Source organism: Dermacentor silvarum, chromosome 7 (genome assembly GCF_013339745.2).
Source record: "Dermacentor silvarum isolate Dsil-2018 chromosome 7, BIME_Dsil_1.4, whole genome shotgun sequence".
Classification (NCBI taxonomy): domain Eukaryota; kingdom Metazoa; phylum Arthropoda; class Arachnida; order Ixodida; family Ixodidae; genus Dermacentor; species Dermacentor silvarum.
Genome location: NC_051160.1, coordinates 183,806,856 through 183,831,824, shown reverse-complemented (window position 1 = coordinate 183,831,824; position 24,969 = coordinate 183,806,856). Strand labels below are relative to the sequence as shown.

General features: G+C 48.5%; 2 protein-coding genes across 4 annotated transcripts in view; one reads left to right on the top strand and one right to left on the bottom strand.

Annotated features, from left to right (window-relative positions):
• Positions 1–16,112, bottom strand: part of LOC119459390 (serine-rich adhesin for platelets-like) — a 299,849-nt gene extending 283,737 nt beyond the window's left edge. The window contains exons 1-2 of one of the 3 annotated variants that reach the window (XM_049671415.1): positions 15,993–16,112; positions 13,884–14,024 (exon numbers count right to left, since the gene is read on the bottom strand). In XM_049671415.1, coding sequence (XP_049527372.1) covers positions 13,884–13,977 — 94 coding nt within the window. In that variant the 5' untranslated portion in view covers positions 13,978–14,024; positions 15,993–16,112. Of the gene's footprint in view, positions 1–13,883; positions 14,025–15,704; positions 15,784–15,992 lie in introns of those variants that run through there. The other 2 variants (XM_037721183.2, XM_049671416.1) reach the window with 2 other exon arrangements.
• The window catches only part of LOC119458756 (uncharacterized), a 35,892-nt gene continuing 26,814 nt past the window's right edge, over positions 15,892–24,969 (top strand). Inside the window, exon 1 of the mRNA XM_037720621.2 lies at positions 15,892–16,492. Within this exon, the coding sequence (XP_037576549.1) occupies positions 16,062–16,492 (431 nt within the window). The 5' untranslated portion in view covers positions 15,892–16,061. The remainder of the gene's footprint in view (positions 16,493–24,969) is intronic.

The following is a 24,969-nucleotide window of genomic DNA, read 5'->3' as shown; positions in this document are numbered from 1 at the left end:
ATCAGCTGTGACCTAGTTGGCGTCAAAGAGGCTCATTGAAGAGTGCACGTACCCAGTGAGCCAAGTTGGTTCCATGGTTGGTCTGCTTTTTTTTTTTGCTAGTGTGTTTAACGCTTCAGCTACTTATTCGGTCAAGTACCAGCAAACCTGCACTTCTCAATTTTTTTTTGTTTTAGTTTTAAATACATATACATTTACATATTAAGTACATTTACAGAACAAAGTATATTGGAAACGGTGATCTAAGCTAAGGTTGTCCCCTGTGTTTAGAGCACGAATTCTCATCGCTAGACGAACCTCGCCCATGAAATGTGGTTGCCACCCATGGCATGGACAAAGAAAGAAATGGTTATGCTGAGCCAACGGAGATGCGGGGGCTAGCTGTGTCACGGTTGAAGCAATAGTTTAATTAAAATTATCTTGCGAAGGTGGGCACCGCAGCACAAGACTTAACCCACTAATTTTGTCTGCCCTTCTATCAGACGTTCCAGTTTGCATTTTGTCACTACGTTCTTGGAAAACATGACGCGATTGTTCCGTTGGGCCGACCCACTAATGCCAGAAGACAAAAAGGTCGTCTGTTAATGGGAGGCGTAAAAGAACAGCTTTTCGCGGGCCTCATGCACAATCCTCCTACAACAGTGTCTCGGTTCGTCCGTGAGGCAACAGTCATGGAACGCATGCTTCGGCAGCGGCTCTCGCAGTATGAACGCCAGACGACCATGACTGCTGCATGCTCACTTGTACCTGCAAATGATGACAGGGAGTTCCCTACCGAACTAATATGGCAAGTTGTTCGAGAAGAACTCCAGAAGTCTTATGCATCGGCACCGGCACCTCAGAGTGCCGAGGCTGTTACGGATGTCATTCGGGAGGAAATCAAGCAGGTGGTTCATCGCTCGCCACCAACATGAACTGAACTTCCTACGCTCTCGTACGCGAATACTCTTTGGGTTTCTAGGCCATCGACGGCCCGTTTCTCGCAGCCACCTGCACGGCTTCCTCAACGCTCCCCAAGTCCAATCCACCGCACGACTCTGGAAGCAGACTTTCGCCCTGGTTCGCGGAAGTCTATGGTATGGCACGCTCCCGACAGCAGTCCGTTGTGCTACTACTGTGGGGAGGCTGGACACTTTTCATATCACTTAATTTTATTACCTTAAGGACCCCTCTGGGGTCCTTAAGGGGTAGATATACAAAGGAAAAACATTTTTGACAAAGGTAACCACATGTTAATTCAGTGACAGCTACATTTTGATGAAGTAGTGTCGGGCAGGTGATAGTGACAATGCTGTGGGAAAGGTCATTCCAATCGCATGGCCAGTACGATGAGATATGCGGGCTGGTGGGATGATAAAGCTTGGAGGTCACGGGTGCTGTAATAAAACTTACGGAACAGAGCTAGAGATGCGATGCGGTGGCGGAGCGCGAGAGGCAACAAAGATAATTCTGCTTTTAAGGATGATACACTGGTGTGATATGAATACGATGAATGGATAAATCGGGCTGCTCGATTCTGCAAATTAAGTAATTACCATACTAATTAATGTTTACTCAATAGCATTTTATTGTTTTCCTTGTACCAATAAACATATCTTTATGGCCAGAAATAAATGTGAACACGCTGTTTTAATTGTCTTTCATGTGGAATGGTGTCTGGGCTTTGTGGGGTTAATGGACCTATCCGCCAAAATGACTGGTTTGAAGTAGTCGGTCATGCTCTCGAATGGTACCAGACTCTCTGACTAAGACTGTGTTCGCCCCCGTGTCTCTCAGTACTGTGGCCCTGTGTCCTTGTACTTCTCCCTCCACCACGGGTATGCTCTTTTCTCTTGGCCCATCCTCTTTACATTTCATCAAACATGCTGCTTTGTCCACGTATCTTGATCTGCATTCGTCGGCCCTATGACTTCTCTTTTGACACAGCTGGCAAACCACTGGTGGACCACGTCGATTATCCCTCACCCGGCAGTTCATTGCTACACGTCCCAGCCGGTTACAAACGAAACATCTCTGTGGTGTCCCTTGCCTGTTCATTGGACCCCGATTCCTCGTCTCCTGCCATCGGCGCGTCCTTGTGAATCTTTCCTAAATTTCTTAGTCCCTGCGCCTCTACGAACTGATCTGAATGCGCAGCCATCTCCTCTACTGTTTTTAATTTCCTCTCCTTGAGGAATATTGCCAAACTGTCGCTGCACCTGGCGAGAAATTGTTCTCCTACGACCTTGTCCCGCACCCCTTCATATGTCTTGTTGGCCTCTGACAACTCCATCCATCTTTCAAAGTAGTTGGTCAATCTACATGCAAACTGTTTTCCGGTTTCCGCGTCTTCCGGCTTACATGACCTGAACTTTTTGTGGAAACCCTCAGCGGTTAGCCGGAATCTTTGCAATAAAGTGTTCTTCACCTTATCATAGTCTAGACTCTCTTCAGCAGGCATCCATCCAAACACACTTCAAGCCTCACCTACTACACAGGCTTAAGGCGCTAGCCCACTCATTCCTTGCCCAGCCTTGCCGGACTGCTATTCTCTCAAAGTGATGCAAATACACATATAAATCATCTCTACGCTCATCAAACGGAGCCATCAATTTCCTAGGGCAAATCTGTTTTGTCCTGGGCAAAGTGAAGTCGGATGACGCCGACCTAGCGGAAATCGACCCCTCGCAAGGCCCGGCGGTTATCTCTGCCAACTTTAACTTCAACTCTAAAATTTTCCTTCTCGCGCTCATGACTTTCGCGTGCTTGTTGCTGCTGCTTCATCCCGTTCTTGCCGAGCATATTCAAAGAATCACATCGCCTCCTCCTTAGTCATGATCAAATCCTTTGCTACTGCCGCCAACCGCTCCAACTCCATCTCTGCGACTCTCAAGTATCGGTGGCTGGGCCGAAATTACAGAAGCCTGGCAGGCTCGCCAATTTGTCACCACTACTTGGGAGCAGAAGGATTGCATGCAGGTGTTGCCCGCGATGGTTAAGAGATACGAATGGCAGCACAGCAAACAAGGATTTAATATGAACAAGATCGGCAAAAGCGTGAGGCACACAAAACTAAAGACGTAACTCAACCAAAATGCTCACTCAATACTAAATACCAAATTCAGACTAAATACAAAACTACCCAAAAATGCTCATGTAAACAAGGAACACTCTATCTCGGTCTCGGTGCCTAGCTCCGTCTTAAGGTCTCTAAGTCAGTCTTGGCCCTGACTCATCAAAGTCTGGCCACCCTAGACTCGGCCTAACTGCGCCGCAATGCAGAAATGCGGGTTCTTACGGACCGTCGGTTTGCAGCTTTTCTCGTCAAGTCCAGGTCGTATTCGTTCGGGGTGTCACTGATGCCCTAAGTGCCGACGACTCGCGGTTCCGTCGACCTGACCAAGTACATGGCTGGTGCCCCAGTAGCCGCCGCTGATGTGTCAACTCCTCGGTTAGGCTTAACGAAGCGTTCTTCGCCCTCCGTCTATCTGCGTGGCGACCCGGTGCCCCGGCGATTATCGGTTGATCTGGCTCGGCCAAGGAAGTGGGGTTCTTGCAAAGAAGACCGGAACTACCGTGAGCAGCAGCAGCCGGTCCCACGAGCCTCGCGCGGACGTCTCCGAGGTCTACAGCCACGCCAGCGTCACGAGCTTCGTGGCCGGGCTCTCCGCACTCCCGTCGTCGGAGCGTAGCTGACGAAGCGACCTTCAAGTCCGAGAGCCATGTCAATAATCCTGCTTCGTTGCTTCGCCCTTGCGGATAACACGTCGGTTCGCATGCCTCGAGCACTCGCGCGGTTTCGAACACTCCGCGATCTTCTTCTACTTCGTTCTCGTGTGCCGCCGTCATCTGAGTCATGACAACGCCCTTTGTCTCAAGGAAGCCGCACTGTGAACAAGAGTCAAGGCCACATGCACAAATGCCTTGACGCAAGGCACATGGCTTACAATGTCACCAACCGGGGCAAGCGACCCGGGTTAATTATTCAATGCAGAATGTGCGATGCCACCACTGGATGATGATGTATGGGGTTTTACGGCGCAAAGGCCAGATACGGCCAAAGAGCGCCATACACATGGTGATGAGTTTCCAATGAATTGTTTATGAAATAGAGGAATGTACTGTGAATGGTGGATGTAGAATGGCTGTAAATAAGTCGCTGTAACTTGCGTAGAACTATTGAAATGATGACAATGACTGAAAACATGAGCAATGACCATGAATGGTTTGTTCTGAAACAATAATGTTATAAAACGTGGATATGAAAGTAGCACCGGTGCCTCAACAGGGCCCTTGAACGCAAGGGCTGCGAGGGAAGTGCTCCGCAACACTGCTGTTGCAGCAGCAGCCTCTTAAGAGAGGAGGTGCTACAAATGTAGAGGGCTGATAACTTGCAATATACCGGCATCTTCCTGTGGTAAAAAAACGGTTCTGTGCCAAAGAGCATTGCTGGGTGTAGAGGAATGTGCTGTTTGTATGCTAAGGCCAATTCCCTAACTGAAGTTTAAGTTTGTTGTTTCCGCATCCCATAAGAGCTGTTAATAGCTCCTCAGGCTTTTGCGCAGAAAATGCTTCAAATCTATTGCAGGGACAGCTATAGATGAGGTGTTCCCTTTCCTTGCAAGGGAACAGGCAGTTTCATCTGCAACCATTTTCCCCTCGATACCTCTGTGGCCAGGTAACCAGCATATTGCGACACATTGGCTAGACGTATATGCTGTGCACAGGGTTTTTCTGTTTACAAGGAGACATTAAGGCTTTTACTGCGCTTAAAGCGTCAGTGAATATAACAGATTTTTAAAGCTTTGTTTTCATTATATGCTTCTCTGCGCACAATAGGGCATAAGCCTCAGCCCTAAATAATGCTTGTTTCTAGATGCAGTTGACCGGATTCAGGAAAGGATGGACTGATTGCCGCATAGGACACGCCAGCATGCGACTTTGATGCATCAGTAAAGAATTTCGGGCAAGAGTATTTTGATTGAAGTTCACGAAAGTGCATTTGGATACGTACTTCCGGAGCATGCTTCGAGACCTCAATGAACGGTGTGTCACATTCCATAAGTTGCCATTGCCACGGCGTTACACAATGCTCAAGCAGTGGAACATCTTTGCCAAGTTTTCTCACCCGCAGTGAGATGGGTTCCGTTGCTGCAGGTTGGTTATGAAAAAGTGTGGCACACGTAGTATCATTTATGATGGGATAACAAGGATGTTGGCAGTCTGTATTTCCTTTCAGAAAATACATAAGGCCTTTGAAATCATCTACAACCAGCGTTACTAAGGTATTTCGCTTTGTAGATGATTTCCTTGTGCTACACAAAACTGACGGAACAGGCTAACTCTCGCGTGCAAAAGAAATTTTCTACATCTTTCAATCGGTAATGAAACCTTTAGAACTAACGATCGAGCATCCCTCCGATAATAAGATAAGGTTCCTGGACCTAGAGCTATCGCTTGAAAGGGAACACGTATGTTGGGCTTACAACCCTCGCTCGAAGTATTCTCCCCTTCACGTCTGTGCACTCAAAAATAGTTAAAAGAAGCATTGCCGTCTCATGTCTCAGAGCAGCTCTGACCGTTCATGCCACCACCGGGTGGCTAGCAGCTTCATTCACCAAGTGCACCGGCTCATCCAGGTTGGGTACCCTATGGCCCTGCTGACGAGTGTTTCAGAAAAGCTTTTGGCGATCCTCACCAAAAGGACGTGACGCCCAGGACAAGGGACCTCATGTGAGCACCACCGTCATACCCTATGTCCATGGGGTCTCGCATAGTTTAAAAAAAGGTCACCAGAAAAATAGGCACACGCGTTTTGCTCAGCGCAAGGAACAAGCTGTCGGCGCTATGCCACAAGGTAAACAAGGAAGGCCCCAAAAAAGCAATTTGTGAGAAACAACACAGAAAACCTCATGTTGAGTGCGCATGCACAGTTGTGTATAAGATCCCGCTCAAGTGCAAACGCTGCTACATTGGCCGAACAAGCCAGTGTTTGAATGACCGGCTGAGAGAGCATGCGTACGCAATGAAAGGGTCTGTACCGAGCCATTTAGCCCAGCACTGCTAAGAATACGGCTGCAAACCTCTATTTGAAGATTGCACAATACTAGGTATGTATAAAGATCAAAGAGCATGCGTGATTTGGGAAGCGTATTGCATTCAATCGCACGGAAACTCCTGCGTCAGTGTACTCTGCATAGCTGCGAGATTAACTACTTGTTAAAAACACGATAACCTGCTATGACAACACGCGTGATGTGATGATTTCATTCCCTTCCCGGTTGTGCAGAAACCGTGTTTTTCTGGCCTTCTGACACGAATATCCGCACTATAAGCGGTACCACACACTCCACGCGCACTTCTGCCGTCGCTGTCACCGTGCTCTAGGTTCCGTATTCGCTTACTAAATAAATTAACAAGCTTGGTGTCACGCGCGCACAAGCAAACATGAATACATCTCGCTCGTTGACCGCGGATACGAACTGTCAAAACGCTAAAGTGACGAAGTGCGGCGAGCGAATTGACCTTCGTGCTATCATGCCTCTCGCTTCAACGCGACCTATAAGCGGCGAAAACACGGCACGCGGCGGACTTTCCCCGTCGCAGATTGCTTTCAAGATAGGGCCAAGGCGATCATATCGCCGAAATGGATCGTCGCAGATTACGTCCTGCTTCGGTCCACTGAAACAGTTCCCCATTGCTTTGCTGGCGAAAATCCTCTCCTGTTTGGGCCAGTCCCGAACGCAAGTTTCGGATTCTCCGAACACCCGTGATGCTGCCTTATTTCCTTCTGTCTCTGCACACATGATCACTTTCCTTTCAAATGCGGAATCATGATGAACTCGGTACTTCATGCTGATAGAGCAGACGCAGAGAACGTGAAGGCAGACGGTAGACTATTGCCTAAGCACGTGTACTGCAGCACATGGAGGAAGCTGGGGTAGCTAGGCTCGAGGATAGCTAGGGTCGACGCGCGTGCGAGGTGGCCATTTTGAAATGCCGACGGCTATATGGTAACGCATATTTAGGGTCGTACTCGATTCTAACGTGCACGCAATTTTTGGACCTGCTTTATCAGAAAAAAGTGCTCGTTAGATTCGAGTAAATACAGTATTTGTGGCTTGAGGGGAGCATTTGCCGTCTAGGTTGACTGCCGAACTTCCAGGCAGCCGCACTGTAACTGGTATTTCGTGTCCCGCAACTGCACTATAAGCGATATTCGTATACGTAGAGTGCTATGGGAAAATTAACGGGAGTTTGAAAAGACCGTATTATATCCGGTCCTGCACTATAAGCGGTTACGTTATAAGTGGTCTATACTGTATTGCTTTCCCAGCAATAAACCAGTGCTTGTTAGTTCAGCGCCTTGTCTGTCTACTCACTTCGTCCTGCCCTAGCGCTGTTTGTTCCCGTCCTAATGATGTACCAACCAGCCCAGACCAGCACATTCCTTCAGTTCAAAAATTTTAGAATGTTTATTGCTTTTAAGCATTTGGTTTTAAGATACTTTATGTGGGGAGTGAAAGTCAGTTTAGAGTTTAGAAATGGGGCCTAAAATTTATAGCCGAAAACACAGCGCAAAAAAAACACACGGACACGAGAGAGCGACACGCACTCAGCGCTGTGTGCGTGTCGCTCTCTCGTGTCCGTGTGTTTTTTTTGCGCTGTGTTTTCGGCAATGAATCACCAACACGCCCAAGCTTCCACGCTAAATCACTAAAATTTATATTTTGGAAATGTGTCGTGCAGCAAGAAAGAGAAGAAAAAAGATGGAGGTGGGGTTTGTCGCCTGATACAGTCCCTGGAAAGTCCCTGGAAAGCTGGAAAGCAACGCTGCTTGCAGTCTCTGTAGACAGCAAAGCTTGCCTCCTGGTGGACAGGACAGTTGAACTTCTCCAATAACGAACCCATCGGAAAAATTTCTTTTGGCGAAACACTTTCTGGCAGTGCCTTCCAGCATATAACCAAAATGGGACCTGGTGAGGTCCCATTCATTAGTCTATGAGAGGAATTTACTTAGCGATTATTTGCAAGTTGGACACCAGGAAACAAGTTACTTAACATAAAGTCGTGAAATGTGAACATGCAGATCCTATATACGACGATCATGAAGTGACAACAATGGTAGAATGATGACAGTATGAAAAAGACTTGGACAATGATAGAATGATGATGACGACAGCATCACGACAATACAGACAACCTGGATATAACGAAATTGACAAATTCCCGAAAAACTTCATTACAAAGAGGATTTCGTTATATGCAGGTTCGGCACGAAAACTCGAAAAAGAAATGCGTACCGTATTTACTCGATTCTAACGCGCACCCGTTTTCCGTTTTCGCCGAAGCACTCATCCTTGGAATGTCACACCAGGTACTGGATGCGTGGACTCGTGTTGTTTTGCACAAGCGTGAGGCAACGGCAACGAAGAGCGAACGTCACAATGGCATCGTAGCGTCGTATAGTGTTACAGTAAAACCCCGCTGTTACGTTCCCGGGTGCTGCGTTTTCCCGGCTGTTACGTCGTTTTCGGCCAGTCCCGGTACTGCTCCCATAGAACCCAATGCATTGGTAGCCCCACTGTTGCGTCGCAACTGTGGGACTGTTCCCGCATCATACGTTGCAAACTACCACCCCGCGCCGGCCCGAGCGGCCATTTTGACTTTTCATGTCACTTGGCTTAGTGGCTTGGCGATGGCATTGGCCGCCCAAAGTGCTGGGGGTGACAACTATGACGTATTTTCGGTTTCCGCCAGCAAAAGTATGGCCCTTGAGATCCGTATTTGCTATCTAAAAATGGTGTCTGTGACATGTTGTTGCCCTAAAATTGATTTTGGCTCATAGATATTCTGTATAAAGTCCAAGGTCGATAACGCAGTCGCCGTGCGCCGTATGCGTGAGTGAAAACGTGCGAGGGGAGCCGAAGACCACGTCTAAATCTCGCGCGCGCAAGAAAGAAAAGCAGGGAGGAAGCGCGCCTTCTTCCGTTGCGTTCGAGGCACTGGCGAGGGAGCGAGGGTTGTACTGCACTCTGGCATCAACTGCATACTGCGCGCAGCACACGGGCCGTATCTTGAAAGCAATCTGTGTTGGGGCAGAGTCTAGGCAGTGTAGGTGCGTCGGCGGCTCATAGCTTTGTGCGTGCTGTGTGCTCTAGGCACTCAGTTTGCGTTGAAGCAATAGACAACAGCACGAAGGTCACTTCACTCGCTTTTGCAGCGGCGCTTCCTCACGCCGCCAGTGTTTGACAGCGCGTGTCCGTGCTCATCGAGTGTGATCACAGCGTCTGCCAGCGCGTTGGCAACATCAACTGGAAAAGGAGACTGCCAGCTTGGTGGGCTAGGCCAGCTGCAGCAAGCAGCAGGATCAGGTTTGAATGGAGGGAGGGGTATGGTCACGCCCGCGGCGGCAAGATCGCCGAGTCGAGGGATGCAGGCCCGCCTTGCACACGCTCACTCGCACGCACACGTGCGCTCGCTTCGCATTCCGTCGCAGTGGAGACGGTGCTTCCGGTTGCTGCTCGCGCAAAAATGACAAAATTTGGGGCGAAATCTCTAGAATGCCGGCGGGGAAAATTCGTTATTTCGAGGGGGTCTCCCGCTGCCAAGCATGGTCTGCGGTAGAAAAATTCAGAGCCCTTCCCCTGTCGAGAAAATTGGGGTCTTGTGGCAAGACGACACTGTCGCAGGCGTTCCGCTTCGTTTGCCCTAAACTCGGAGTCGGCGGCTCTTCACGAACGTTTCGCCTGGGCTTCGGAAGCCCTCACGCTAGAATCGGACGACAAGCTTCACTTACCCCCACTTTCTCGCCGGGGGAGGGCTGGTGATCTGTCTCTTTGGGCCCCACGTGTGACAAGGGTAGTTCAAGGGCGTGTTACAGGTCCCCGAGCCCACAGGGGTATGTGCCATTTAGCTTGGACCCTTTCTACACTATCACTAGGATCAGCCCACATGACAGGGGTATGTGCCATTGAGCTTGGACCCTTTCTGCACCATCACCAGGATCAGTCCACTTTTCAGCGTGACACTACCACCACCACCGCAGAAACTTGTGAGCCTATAAAGCTTCGCTTAAAAAATTCGGCAGACACATTAGACTGTTTATGTATAGGAATGCAAAAGCATTATAGTCCCTTTGGTGAAATGTTTTTTCCATGCGTTCCTCGTCCAAGCTCTCGCCTGCATTCCAACTGTGCCTCGGTAAGGCAAAATTAAAATGCGCCAAGCATCTCAACGCGCTCGCTTGCCCGCGAGGAGTTGATAACTTGAAGGGCCACTCAGCGCCGTTCAATTGAACGTTATTGCTTTTTATTTTATACTCTCATTTCATACACTCATGATATGGCGCCACCTCCTTCCCATTGGCTGCCCTGTCACATGTGCAAGGATGCACGCACTAGGCCCACCTTTGGTCAACGAGAACTATGGAGCCGCCGTGGCGTCAGGGAAGCATGCTCGTCTCGTACCCGGAGGGCCGGGTTCGATTCCCACCCAGACCAAAATTTATCAAACTTTCTTTTTCAAAGCGATTATTTTCTTATGGGAACCTCCTAGAGAAATGTGACATCAATACGAGCATATTGTCATGTGTTTTTACTCTTTGCACCGTCGGCCATTTTTGGTACCATCGCTCAGTCATACCACCGATGCCGACCCCGGATTTTCGCGTAATGGGGCATATAATGCTTTCACATTAAAAAGGTGTTTACCAGACTACTCAAAAACGACTGCTTTTCCAGCAAGCACACCGTGGGGTCTGCATGATTTCAACGTATCTGAGAAGTAAACAAGCAGAGGTGCACAGCTGTTGTCATGCCGTATTGGTCAGGCTGCCTACGTCATCATACCAAGCCATATTGATCATTTCTGTTATCATCAAAGAGCATTATCGACGTCAGCAGTATACTTTGAAATTATTGCTAGCGTGTCTAATTTCTGTAGTCTGCATAAGCTAGTTGCTTATTTTGACAGTCATCTTGGATGGTGTCTGCAACAACTTATTTTTTTCATTTCACTCGTACCTTTCAAAGTGTTATGACCGGTAATTAAACATGAAATCATTGTAGTAAGCAGTTTATTTTACCATAAAACACATTATGAAGTTGCAAGAGCTGCATTTTTCAATGTTATATCCAATATATTGTGCAAAGCAGTATTGATATAGCAGCGCCTCTATTTTTTCAATGCCAGTGCAATCGCGCAATCCGTAATGAGAGCGCTAGTCCGCCTTATTTCAGCGAGTTGCCGCAATGTGACGCTACCCAGAGGGTACGACTGCTTGCGTCACGCGTGCGTCTGAGCACGCGCTACTGCCATTCTGGAGAAGATGCAGTAGACACTTCATGCGTCTGTCAGGATTACTTCCTTCGACTTCCGTCACGAGGTGCCACCCAGAGGGTACTCTCCCTCTCGACCGTAAAGCAGGCGTGATTGGTAGCCAACGGAGGAGAGTAGGAAAGGGTGGTAAACCGTTGGACCGGCCGCATCTCGCTGGCATTGAAAAAATGGAGTAGGCGCTGGGTTATAGTGGACTCAACTATATCCCGTTACAATAGCCTGCATCTTGCTCAGCATTTTTCGTACTGCAGAAAGGAGCCAATACAGGATGCATGGCAAGTACATACTGAATTGGTACCGTTTGCTTGAGCTGGGCATCTATGATTTTGTGAAGGTTCTAGTCACCTAACTCCTAGACAGGCACCTGTGAGTGAGTACGAACTTTATTTAGGTCCTGAGGAGAAAAAATTAAAGCGGGGCCGGAGGCCCCGCCAATCTATCCGGTGGCTCCACCCAGGTCGGGGCCGGTAGACATAGTCCTTCGGCGACGGCCCGGGCCCTCTGGACAGCCTTGAGCTGAGCGATGAGCTCTGTACTTCTGAGCGCTGAGTCCCAGGAGGACTGGTCAGGAAAGTCCGTGCCCGCGTTGGCAGGGCACAGCCAGAGCATGTGTTCGAAGTTGTTGTATTCGTGGCCGCAGTGTGGGCATGCAGTAGGAAAATCTGGATTGATCCTGCTTAGTGTTGTTGGTGTGATGTACGTCCTAGTCTGCAACAGGCACCTACACAGGTACAAAGAGCTCATCACTTGTTTCTTCTATCTGGGGTTTTACGTGCCAAAAACAGTTCTGATTATGAGGCACGCCATAGTGGAGGGCTCCGGATTAATTTTGACCACCTGGGGTTCTTTAATGTGCACTACAACGCAAGCACACGGGCGTTTTTGCATTTCGCCTTCATCGAAATGCGGCCGCCGGGGCCGGGATTCGATCCCGCGAACTCGTGCTCAGCAGCGCGACACCTTAGCTGACCGAGTCACCCCAGCTGGTCTCATCACTTGTTTATGTAGACTGCTTATATATATACACCATTCAATAGAATGTGAAACGGCTTGTTATCATTCATAAAAGAATCACACAGCCAACCCTAACTGAGTGACAAAGGCATCGTTCCTCTCCGACTTTACCAAACAGCAGGAATCGAGGAGCAGTGATGAGCTAGTCATCAAAATGAAAATGGCATAGCAGATGATGCACAATTTTGCTATTCACCTATCGCTAGGTTTGAATAGCGAAATTGCAAATTCACCTTTTTATGCCTGGCGTATGTCATCATCAGCCTATATTTATGTCCACTGCAGGATGAAGGCCTCTCCCTGCGATCTCCAATTACCCCTGTCTTGCGCTAGCGTACTCCAACTTGCGCCTGCGAATTTCCTAACCTCATCATCCCACCTGACTTTCTGCCGTCCTCGACTGCGCTTCCCTTCTCTTGGTATCCATTCTGTAACCCTAATGGTCCACCGGTTATCCATCCTACGCATTACATGGCCTGCCCAGCTCCATTTCTTCCGCTTAATGCCAACTAGAATATCGTCTACCCCAGTTTGTTCTCTGATCCACACCGCTCTCTTCCTGTCTCTTAACGTTACTCCTAAGATTTTTCGTTCCATCGCTCTTTGTGCGGTCCTTAACTTGTTCTCGAGCTTCTTTGTTAACCTCCAAGTTTCTGCCCCATATGTTAGCACCGGTAGAATGCAATGATTGTACACTTTTCTTTTCAACGACAGTGGTAAGCTCCCAGTCAGGATTTGGCAATGCCTGCCGTATGCACTCCAACCCCATTTTATTCTTCTGTAAATTTCTTTCTCATGATCAGGGTCCCCTGTGAGTAATTGACCTAGATAAACATATTCCTTTACAGACTCTAGAGGCTGACTGGCAATCCTGAATTCTTGTTCCCTTGCCAGGCTATTGAACATTATCTTTGTCTTCTGCATATTCATCTTCAACCCAATTCTTGCACTTTCTCGATGAAGGTCCTCAATCATTTGTTGTAATTCCTCTCCATTGTTGCTCAATAGGACAATGTCATCTGCAAACCGAAGGTTGTTGAGATATTCGCCGTCGATCGTATGTACTGGCGTATGTACTGTTTGCTAAATAGGACTACGATGAGTGTTTTACACTCTCCTCGGCTACTTCAAATTTTTTTATACTTAATTATTGTGATGTATCTCTGGTGGTATATAACAAAAATAAAATTCAAGTTCAAGACCGTAGACTCTACCACAAAATTGTCAGTGACCCTGTACAGCGGGCCATGTGACATGTGTGCGAGCTGGCCATCTGCTTCCGTCACCCAAAACTAAATATATTCCAATGTGAAATGCATGTGCCAGACCATGTGAAATGCAACATTCTTCTCCGAGTTCTTTAATGCCATCTGGAAGTCATCAGGTTTCCCAAATGCCATAGAGCAATGAGGCCCATTGGCTGCGCATACATGGAATAATGCCAGCGAACTCTTTAGTATTCTTGGAATAAATCTTTATGGCAAGAATATCATGGGCACCAGCAGTCACACAAATTTCCTTCAAGGCAACAAACAGAAGACATTACTTACATTGCTTGGGGTCAGGACCACCTGATGATGACTGACCAGACTCTCTGCCAGTCCCCGACGGCTGGTGCCGCCAGCTCAGCTGCCGTCCCACCATTCAGGACGTTTGACTGAACCCCAGCCAAAAACTGTAATAAAAAGCTACTGTACAATGAGTACAGCACCAAACAAAAATGTTTAACACCAGTGCTTTGCTCTTGCAGTAAAATTTTTTTATGACAGAATGTACAGAATCATTTCTTGCTGTGAAATTTATGATCTGCAGTGAAATGCATAAGCTGCAATTCCCACAATTTCTCATGTACCTTATCAGGGTAAGTCAAATAAACCAGGTCCAAGCCAAAGTAATCAGGCCCAGATCAGAGAAATGAGAAAGTGGACCACGACTTCATTGTGAGGTAGATTGCAATGCCAGTAAAAACATTCACTACTGCACTGCCATTTGACCGATTCCACAGGCTGCTTTAAAACAGCCTTGAGAAGATGAAAAGAAAGGAGCTAAACCCATGTTGCACTACAATTCAGTTTTGCAAACAGTTAACCCCATGGGATCAAGAAAATAATGAACAGAAGGAAAGCATTAATTGTTCAGCAGAAAAGAACTGTATGCTGCTATGTTTGCTGTAGCAGAGATTTTCAGTGCAGTGCACTGCACCATTCACTCTGAGTACAACAAATGCTGCCTCCATTTAGCTGAAACTTCTACACATACAGATCGTGTACGTGCTTTACAGCATGGCCTGTATGGGTAGGAAAGTGGCCATATTTCATAACATCGTCTTTATTTTCCAGTCACCTGTTGCGTCAAATGGCTCTAGTGCTGGCGGCGCCTGAGCCAATGACAAGTGGTGATGACACAGAATGCTACGAAATAGTGTGATATCGTTGAATTTTGAACGAGCACTGGCACCAGGTTTCTTTAAAACATCAGCCAAGAGAAATGGTTATTGTGGAACATGTGATGGCTATGACAACATTGACAAACACTAATGCCCATTTATTGGCTAGCGTTTCACAACAATTAGTCCGTGTGGGTAGGTCTGCTATGGTAGACCACAGAGGTTCAGGCACACCCTGGAGGTAATGTCAAGAATATCCTCACACCAAATCTGCCAGTGCAATGAAATAGAGCTGACTTGAAACCACTGCTTGGCCTGCTGCTCCTGGCGATTATGCGGCATCAGAAACATATTTGCAAGATTTTCCGTGCTCTTAGGCACACGCCTGACACGGGAATTCTAAACGTCACTAAATTCTACGCTCAACTTTGGTTCCGGCTTCGTTTTCTCGCGTAATAATATTGACAAATATGGCGACGAGGCACGCAGCGCAGATCATGTTATAGTGTGCGCGATCACCGCCAGAGTCGGCGACTGTGATCCATCCTCAAACACCTCATTCTCTTGGTTCAAAATAAATCTATTTCTGAAATGTTCAAACATACACAGGCGAACACGGGACATCCGCAAAGGGAGCCAAGAAGGTATCGGAACAAGACAGCGCGGCTTCTCGAAAGGGGGCGGTTTATGCAGGGCAACTCCTCGAACAGGCATGCGGCGCGTGCGTTTAATGCGGTGAAGTGTTTCGACATCACGCGCGACCTACCGACGTCGCTGCTGCCGCGCGAACGGCGCCACGCGAGCGATACTCTTCGGTTCTCGATGCCCGCCCCGAGCGGCCTCATCGAAACGAGCGCACACGCACAGTGGAAACAACCGGGCGCGCGACGCGCATGTCGCAAAATCAGTGCCCATCCGAACCGATGCTAAGCACATCTCATTAGCGGTTCGCGAATCGACCAGCGTCAACTTCAAAAGCGCTCACCTAGTGAACAATGATCTGCTACGTCCGCAACCGTCGTCTTATATCGGTGGCTTTATAGCAATGGCTGCCCTCGCCAGCGACTACAACGACGTGCGACGGTCAAAAGTGCTCCTGCGCTGTTCTGACGACAGGTCGCTGTTGTTCCGCAGTCATCATCAGCAGCCAAGTGACTTACGGTATAAAAGGAAGTTGAATATTCCTAGTAGCAGTGATCGCGCGGTAGCTGTGAAAGTCATTGGTCGTGTCCGATTGGCCGACCTGCGAAAGTGTACAAGATCGTCTACTTACAGCGTGTGATCCGGACGTTGGTTTCAGCTTCGGCACAGTACCCCGGACACGAACCAAGCGCGCGCGAGTATGGACTGGACGACGGTTCAGCTGCTGCCGATTTCAGGCGGTCAAGTGCGAATCCTGCTGACCGAAGGCGTGGATTTGAGCGCGCAATCCGTTAGCCACAAGGTGACAGTTCTGGACGCTGACTGCGATCCCGGTGCGCTTGAGCGCCGCCACCGCGGGACGCTGAGATGCGCGTGTCCGCGGGAATTCGACAGCGTGCGCGAGTTCGAGAGTCACTACGCTAGCCGCCACCGTCTCACGTGCGCGCAGTGCCGTGTCGCACTGCCGACGGAGTACTTGCTTGAACTGCACATCGCCGAGTCACATGACCCTATCTTCATGGCACGTCCTTCGTCGACTAGCCATCCCAAGTATGAATGCGTGGTCGAAGGCTGCACAGAGCGCTTCGCAAGTTGGGCCGACCGCAAACGGCACACGGTAGATACGCACAGGTAGAGTGAATGCCGAGGCTTTTTATTGCTACGCGATCTCCTTGTGGCTGCCAGCACTATTTATTACTCCCTTCTTATGGCCATATGTATGTATGTATGTATGTACACCCCCCCACCCCCACCCTGCAGTTGCTGACGGGGGCAGTATGCGGTGGCGCTGTGAACAGTAGCGATGGCCGATTGGGAGTTACCGGTTTTTACCCCGTTCATTGTAATTTACATAGGATCAAAAGGTTTGACATTTAATTTATCATCGTGCAGCGCAGTTATAAAGGGTACACGTTGTGAGAATGTTCCTTGTACATCTAAAGAGCCTGCAATACAACACAAGAGTTTCTTTCGTATGGTGCATTCAGCTGGTCCTTGCCGTACTCTGACTCGGATTGCAACGATTCAGTGCCTGCTCTTCATTGGAGCCGGAGAGTGTGACCAAGTTGAACCTGCAGCCGCTTGCCAGAGCAGTCAGAGACTGGAAAAGTAAACACATCAGCAAACCTTCTGTTGTAAACAAACATGCACGCAGGCACCGAGGCCAGCTGATGTCACACCAATAGCAGAAGCTGCAGGGGCCATGGTACCATAACTCCGTCAGATTTTGGTCGCTCTCCCACGTCGAAAGTGAGAGCGCCTCTGATCACCCTAAGCTGGTCCATGGTGCCCTGAAAGAACCAGCAAAATGTAATGCGTGCCGCCAGAGCGTTTTGGAGCACTCAGAAATGACCTGCCAAATGTGTCATTAGTGTTAGCTGACATTCTTGAAAATAGCTTCTCTTACAATGCTACCGACCCCTTTCTTTTTCACCACAATATCTGCTGTAAGGAGGTCTGCTGGTAATGAAGAATAGGCATATTCTTAAATCGAGGGGGGGGGGGGGGGGGGCTATGTTTGATGCTGACCTGGTATGTTTTCTGAACCTTGCACAGAAGTTAAACACCAAACAGACACGATCGCCAAACTGAAATGTAGCAATGGCGGCACAAACACCCCAGCCCGCCCCAGCATAATGCTAGCACACCTTTTTTCTTTTCTTTTTTTTGTAAATTTGCATTAAGTCTATACTTAGCACGTCCCGGCTAACTTTAGCTGAGCTCTTTAACGAAAAAAAAAATTGAAAAGGTATGGTGCAAGACGCAATTTTAAGACATATGGTCTTTGGTCGTCGGAGGTCTGCTGACCGAACATCGTAGGACTTATAATTGTATCTTGCACCCTATTTTTTTCTAAATCTTTTTTTTTTTTTTTTGAGCAGCTTGGCTTCAGTTACCTGGCACACCCTGGATGTTATACATAATGTTACCAAGCAATGCTCGAGACAACGCTGAGGATAACACAGAAGATGACGCTCTCTGATGTCACGCGGACTGGTTTTGCGTCTTGTATGCCTTGTATGCCAGTTGTAAATATTCTGTAAATATAATTTAAACCTCTCTTTCCCCGTAACATTTTGGTGGAACGTGCGGGGTATCCCAGACGCACAATGGATTTACGTAGTGGGCGCTCCTTGGCTGCATCGGCCATGCCAGCTCAAGGCGAGAATGCTTCGGGCTCGTCGCCACCCGCGCCCACCGTCATGCTGGCACAACCATGCGACCCTGGCACCTTTTCCGGAACAGATAACACCGACGTCGAAGATTGCCTTCAGCTCTACGATTGGGTGAGCGCAAGCAATCACTGGGACTGGACCATCATGCTCGCTAACCTGCTCTTTTACCTCGCGGGAACGGCACGCGTCTGGTTTGAGACCCACGAAGAGGAGCTCACCAGCTGGGACTTGTGCAAACAAAAGCTCACTGATATGTTTGGCAAGCGTGTTAGCCGCCGGCGTGCCACACTGAATGACCTTGCTTGACGTGTTCAGACTTCCACGAAGTCCTATGTGACTTCGGACGTGCTTGCGCTTTATCGCAAGGTTGACGAGAACATTCCAGAAGCGGAAAAGGTCGGACACATCCTCAAAGGCATCGTGGACGACGCATTCCGCCTCATTTTCAAGAATTCTTCGACAGTGCAGAACATCATTGCTGAATGTCGCCGCTTCGAAGAAGCCAAAAGCCGTCGTATTGCTCACAATTTTTCTCGCCTTCCTAATACGGCTGCAACATCTACCTGCGAGGACCTTCGTCTCCCACCCCCGCCGGCTGCATCCGACAGTATTGTGCGCATCGTCTGCCAGGAGATTGAAGCTGCATCACCAGTTCCTTTCCAGATTCGCAACCCAGACAATTCCCAAGCAACAATGTCTCTTATTCAGACCGTTGTACGGCAAGAGTTGGCCAATGCTGGACTCCACTCACTTAGCCCAATCCACAGACGCGACTACCGTTCACCCGGCGTACCCGCTGTACCACGAAGTTCGTACGCTCGTCCTCCTTATCAAAACCTGGAGGAATGGAGCACCTCTGATGACAGGCCTATCTGCTTCTGCTGTGGACGCGTCGGACATATTTCTCACCACTATCGCAGTTCTTGGAACTCGCAGCCTTGGCCTAGCTATCGAAATACCCGGAGCCTGCCTGACAATCCCCGCCCGCCGACACACATTGAAGGAAACAATGCGCCAGCATCTCTGCCCGCACCACCAAACCGTTCCCCTTTGCCACGCCCACATCTTTCCCACTCACCTCTGCCTCGTCACTCTCCGTCACCTTACTCCCACCGCTCCTCAAAAAACTAATGGGCACAGCTCCAAGAGGTGACCCGACCCGAAATTTCTCTGCTTACACTGCCTGGCCATAACAACCTCATCAATGTGGACGTGGACGGTATACCTGTAACAGCACTTATTGGCACGGGAGCACACATCATCATCATCAGCCTATATTTTATGTCCACTGCAGGACGAAGGCCTCTCCCTGCGATCTCCAATTACCCCTGTCTTGCGCTAGCGTATTCCAACTTGCGCCTGCAAGTTTCCTAACTTCATCATCCCATCTGGTTTTCTGCTGACCTCGACTGTGCTTCCCTTCTCTTGGTACCCATTCTGTAACTCTAATGGTCCACCGGTTATCCATCCTACGCATTACATGGCCTGCCCAGCTCCATTTCTTCCGCTTAATGTCAACTAGAATATCGGCTATCCCCGTTTGTTCTCTGATCCACACCGCTCTCTTCCTGTCTCTTAACGTTAGTCCTAAGATTTTTCGTTCCATCGCTCTTTGTGCGGTCGTTAACTTGTTCTCGAGCTTTTTTGTTAACCTCCAAGTTTCTGCCCCATATGTTAGCACCGGTAGAATGCAATGATTGTACACTTTTCTTTTCAACGACAGTGAAAAGAAAAGGATTTGGAAAAGGATTTGGCATTACCAAATCCTGCATGCGGCAGGATTTGGTAATGCCTGCCGTATGCACTCCAACCCAATTTTATTCTTCTGTAAATTTCTTTCTCGTGATCAGGGTCCCCTGTGAGTAATTGACCTAGATAAACGTACTCCTTTACAGACTCTAGAGGCTGACTGGCAATCCTGAATTCTTGTTCCCTTGCCAGGCTATTGAACATTATCTTTGTCTTCTGCATATTCATCTTCAACCCGATTCTTACACTTTCTCGATTAAGGTCCTCAATCATTTGTTGTAATTCGTCTCCATTGTTGCTGAATAGGACAATGTCATCTGCAAACCGAAGGTTGCTGAGATATTCACCGTTGATTCTCACTCCTAAGCCTTCCCAGTCTAAGAGCTTGAATACTTCTTCTAAGCATGCAGTGAATAGCATTGGAGAGATTGTGTCTCCTTGCCTGACCCCTTTCTTGATAGGTATCTTTCTACTTTTCTTATGGAGAACCAAAGTAGCTGTGGAATCCTTGTAGATGTTTGCTAAGATATTCACATATGCCTCCTGTACTCCTTGATTACACAATGCCTCTATGACTGCTGGTATCTCTACTGAATCAAATGCCTTTTCATAATCTATGAAAGCCATGTAGAGAGGTTGATTGTACTCCGCAGATTTCTCGATTACCTGATTTATGACATGGATATGATCCATCGTAGAATATCCCTTCCTGAAGCCAGCCTGTTCTCTTGGTTGGCTGAAGTCAAGTGTTGCCCTGATTCTATTGCAAATTATCTTGGTGAATATTTTATACAATACTGAAAGCAAGCTAATGGGTCTATAATTCTTCAGTCCTTTAACGTCTCCCTTCTTATGGATTAGTATAATGTTGGCGTTCTTCCAGCTCTCTGGTACACATGAAGTTGTGAGGCATTGCCTATAAAGGGCCGCAAGCTTTTCAAGCATGATATCTCCTCCATTTTTGATTAAATCTACTGTTATTCCATCTTCTCCAGCAGCTTTTCCCCTGGTCATGTCTTTCAAGGCCCTTTTAACTTCAGCGCGAGTTATAGGAGCCTCTGTATCCGGTTCATCACTATTTTGAATGAAAGTAGCTTGGCTGTTTTGGGCACTGTACAGGTCAATATAGAATTCTTCCGCTGCTTTTACTATGTCATCGAAATCGCTGATGATATTACCATGCCTATCTTTCAGTGCATACATCTTGCCTTGTCCTATGCCAAGCTTTCTTCTTACTGATTTAATGCTGCGTCCATATTTTACGGCTTCCTCAATCTTTTCCACGTTATAATTTCGAATATCCCTTACTTTTTTCTTGTTGATTAGTTTTGACAGTTCAGCTAATTCTATCTGATCTCTTGAGTTGGACATTTTCATCTTCTGTCATTTCTTTATTAGGTCCTTTGTTTCTTGGGAGAGCTTACCTACTGGTTGCCTTGGTGCCCTACCTCCCACTTCAATTGCTGCTTCTGAGATCAACCTAAATACGGTTTCATTCATTACCTCTATGTTGTCTTTATCTTCCTTTTCTAAAGCTGCATATTTGTTTGCAAGCACCAGCCTGAATTGGTCTGCTTTTACCCTTACTGCCTCTAGGTTGGCCTGACATATCGGTTATGAACTCGAACCTCCGTGCGCACCTAAAGGAAGTCCTAACTCCTGCCCCGCTCGCCGTTGTCCACGTAGCCAACGGTGGAACTCCAGCTGTCACTGGGATGTGCGCCGCCCGTGTCACTGTAGCCGGACACCATACATCTGTTTTGTTTTATGTCTTGGAGCAGTGCCCACACGAAATCATCTTGGGCCTTGATTTTCTCTCGGCACATTCGGCCATTATTGACTGCTCTGCGGGTGTTGTCCAACTCGCCCTACCGTATGCCGTTGACCCTCCTGATCCTACGCCCAGTCGACTATGTTCCACCGATTACGTTCGCCTACCTCGCCGAGCCATGACCTATATTGCCGTTTCACCCGATCCACCTGTCGCCGACGGCCACCATCCTCCTGTTGCAGAACGTCACATTTCGCCACATGGTTGTCTGCTTAAAAGACAATGCCACCTGTCTGCCTGTAGTGAATTTTGGCCTCTGTCCTCAAGTGCTACCTCGGGGCATATCTCTTTGCAACCTTAGCCCCGGCTTCCGACTACCATATTTCTGCCTTATCTGGTGATATTGCGTTGTCTACCCCTGCTGGTTTGCGCCCTACAACTCGAGATTTAGAACCTCTTGCAACAATGATCGCTTGTGACCTTCCGGCCCACCATGCGGACACACTTCAATGCCTTCTCGCCTCGTACCGGAACATTTTCGATCTCGATGACCGGCGACTGGGTCAAACGTCCGTTGTGAAACATCGGATACACAATAGCAACGCTAGCCCGATACACCGACGGCCCTACCTCACCTCCCCCACTGAGTGCCAAGTCATACAGAAGGAAGTCAACAAGATGCTTGCCCGAGATATCATTGAGCCTTCTAGTATCCCTTAGGCTTCTCTGGTCGGGCTTGTGCGAAAGAAAGATGACAGTTGGCGCTTCTGCGTCGACTATCGCCATCTCAAAAAGTAACAAAAAAAGATGTGTATCCCCTCCCACGGATAGATGACGTCCTCGATTGTTTACATAGTGTCAAATATTTTTCTTCGATAGACCTTCGCTTCGGGTACTGGCAGATTGCAGTTGACGACATGGACCTTGAAAAGACCGCTTTTATTACACCTGATGGCCTCTATCAGTTTAAAGTGATACCATTCGGGTTATGTAATGCCCCGGCTACATTTGAACGTATGATGGACGCTCTCCTTCACAGTTTTAAGTGGTCAATCTGCCTGTGCTACCTCGATGACGTTATTGTCTTTTCACCAACTTTTGGCATGCACCTCAAGCGGCTTTCGACAATTCTTTCTGTTTTTCGCAAGGCTGGGCTACAGCTTAATTCATCAAAATGCCACTTCGGCTGCCGACAACTAACTGTGCTCGGACACCTCGTCGATTCTGCGGGCGTCTGCCCCGATCCAGAGAAAGTTCACGCCATCATGAATTTCCCCGTGCTGACTTGTGCCACCGAAGTTCGTAGCTTTGTGGGCCTCTGCTCATACTTCCGCCAGTTTGTACGCAATTTTGCTAACGTTGCACGTCCTCACAGAACTGTCTGGGGCCCGGAACAAGCTACTGCATTCGCTGAGCTTATCATGCGGCTCACTTCATTCTAGCCCATTTTGACGTGAATGCTCCAATGGAAGTTCGAATGTGAGCCAGCGGTCATGTAATCTGCACTGTTTTGGCTCAGCGCCAGCAAGGTTGCGATCATGTTATTGCGTATGCTAGCCGTCTTCTGTCCCAAGCGGAGCGTAATTATTCCATTACTGGACGCGAGTGTCTTGCCCTCGTTTGGGCAGTGGGTAAGTTTTGCCCCTACTTGTACGGCCGGTCGTTCACAGTTATCACAGACCATCATACCTTATGCTGACTCTCAACCCTAAAGAATCCTAGGAGCCAGCAAACTTGAAAGTAGAAAAAATCGAGAAGCAGACATAGACAAAGCGACAGGAAGGTGGAAGTCCAGCCACCTTCCTGTCACTTTGTATATGTCTGCTTCTTGATTTTTTCTACTTTCAAGTGTGCTGGCATTCTTCTAGTATAACCATGTACCAACTAGCCCAACAAGCCACTCTCATGAACTAAAGGATCCTACTGGCCGTCTCGGTCGGTGGGATCTTTGACTCCAAGAGTACTCATACACAGTTGTGCATAAGAGCGGCCAATTGCATGACGATGCTGATTCCTTGTCGCGTCATCCAGTAGACCCACCGGAGCTTCCCGACAGTTGCGAGTATACCTGCGTGCTGTCGCTTAGGCGTTTCAGAACATGGGATATAAGCAACGCCGTAACCCCTGCTTGCGAGACGACATTCTCAGGCTGACTTCTGAAACACCTTCCCCTTCTCTGTGTACGTTTGTGAAGCAGGATGGTGTCTTGTACCACTACAACATGCACCCTGACGGTCCTGAACTGCTCTTGGTTATTCCTGCACATATGCGTCAAACTGTCCTCGCACAGCTACATGACACTCCTACCGCCAGTCACCTCGGATTCTCTAGAACGTATGACCATGTTCAACATCGCTTCCTTTGGTCCGGCATTTACCGTTCGGTCTACCGTTACGTCGATGCCAGCGCCGCAAGAAACCAGCAGTACTCCCAGCTGCCCGCCTTCAACTCCTTGACGTACCATCGGAGCCATTCTTTAGGGTTGGTCTTGACCTTCTTGGCCCTTTCCCGCTCTCTGTCAGCGGAAATAAGTGGATAGCAGTCACTACCGACTACACGACCCGGTACGTGATCACTCGAGCGCTTCCAACCAGCTGTGCAACCGACGTTGCCGACTTCCTGCTCAAAGACATCCTTCACCACGGCGCTCCTCGACAGCTCCTCACACACCGGGGCTGCTATTTCATATCGAAGGTTGTCCAGGACCTCCTGCACTCCTGCGCTACAAAGCACAAGTTGACAACAGCGTACCGCCCTCAGACCAACGGCCTCGCAGAGCGTCTTAACAGAACTATCATAGACATACAGGCTTGCTATGTATGTTTTTGCCGACCATCATGACTGGGACGCCGCTCTGTCCTTCGTAACATTTGCCTATAATTCCTCCCGACATGACCCTACGGGTTTTTCTCCGTTTTATCTCCCATACGGAAGAAATCCTATGCTGCCATTTGACACATTGCTTTCCGCCGTTCTTCACTTGTCGTCAGAATATGCCTGTGAAGCAATCTTCCAAGCTGTCGAGGCCCGCCAGATTGCACGCCTGCGCCTTACCGCTTCGCAGGAAAATTAACGACGCTTCTATGATGCCCGCCACCGCGATGCCCACTTCAACCCTGGTGATATGGCCCTTCTTTAGACACCGTCACGGCGAGTTGGCCTTTGCGAAAAGTTGATTTCGCCTTACTCTAGTTCGTCCCGGGTCTTCCGCAAAGTGACCAATGTCACATATGAAATCATGACGGTACGCTGTTATCAACTTGTGTTTTGTAGCGCAGGAGGTCCTGGACAACCTTCGATATGAAATAGCGGCCCCGGTCTGTGAGGAGCTGTCGAGGAGCGCCGTGGTGAAGGATAAAGTCTTCGAGCCCCTCGATTCCACCACGTCTCGATCTTCCACTGATGTCGTCCAC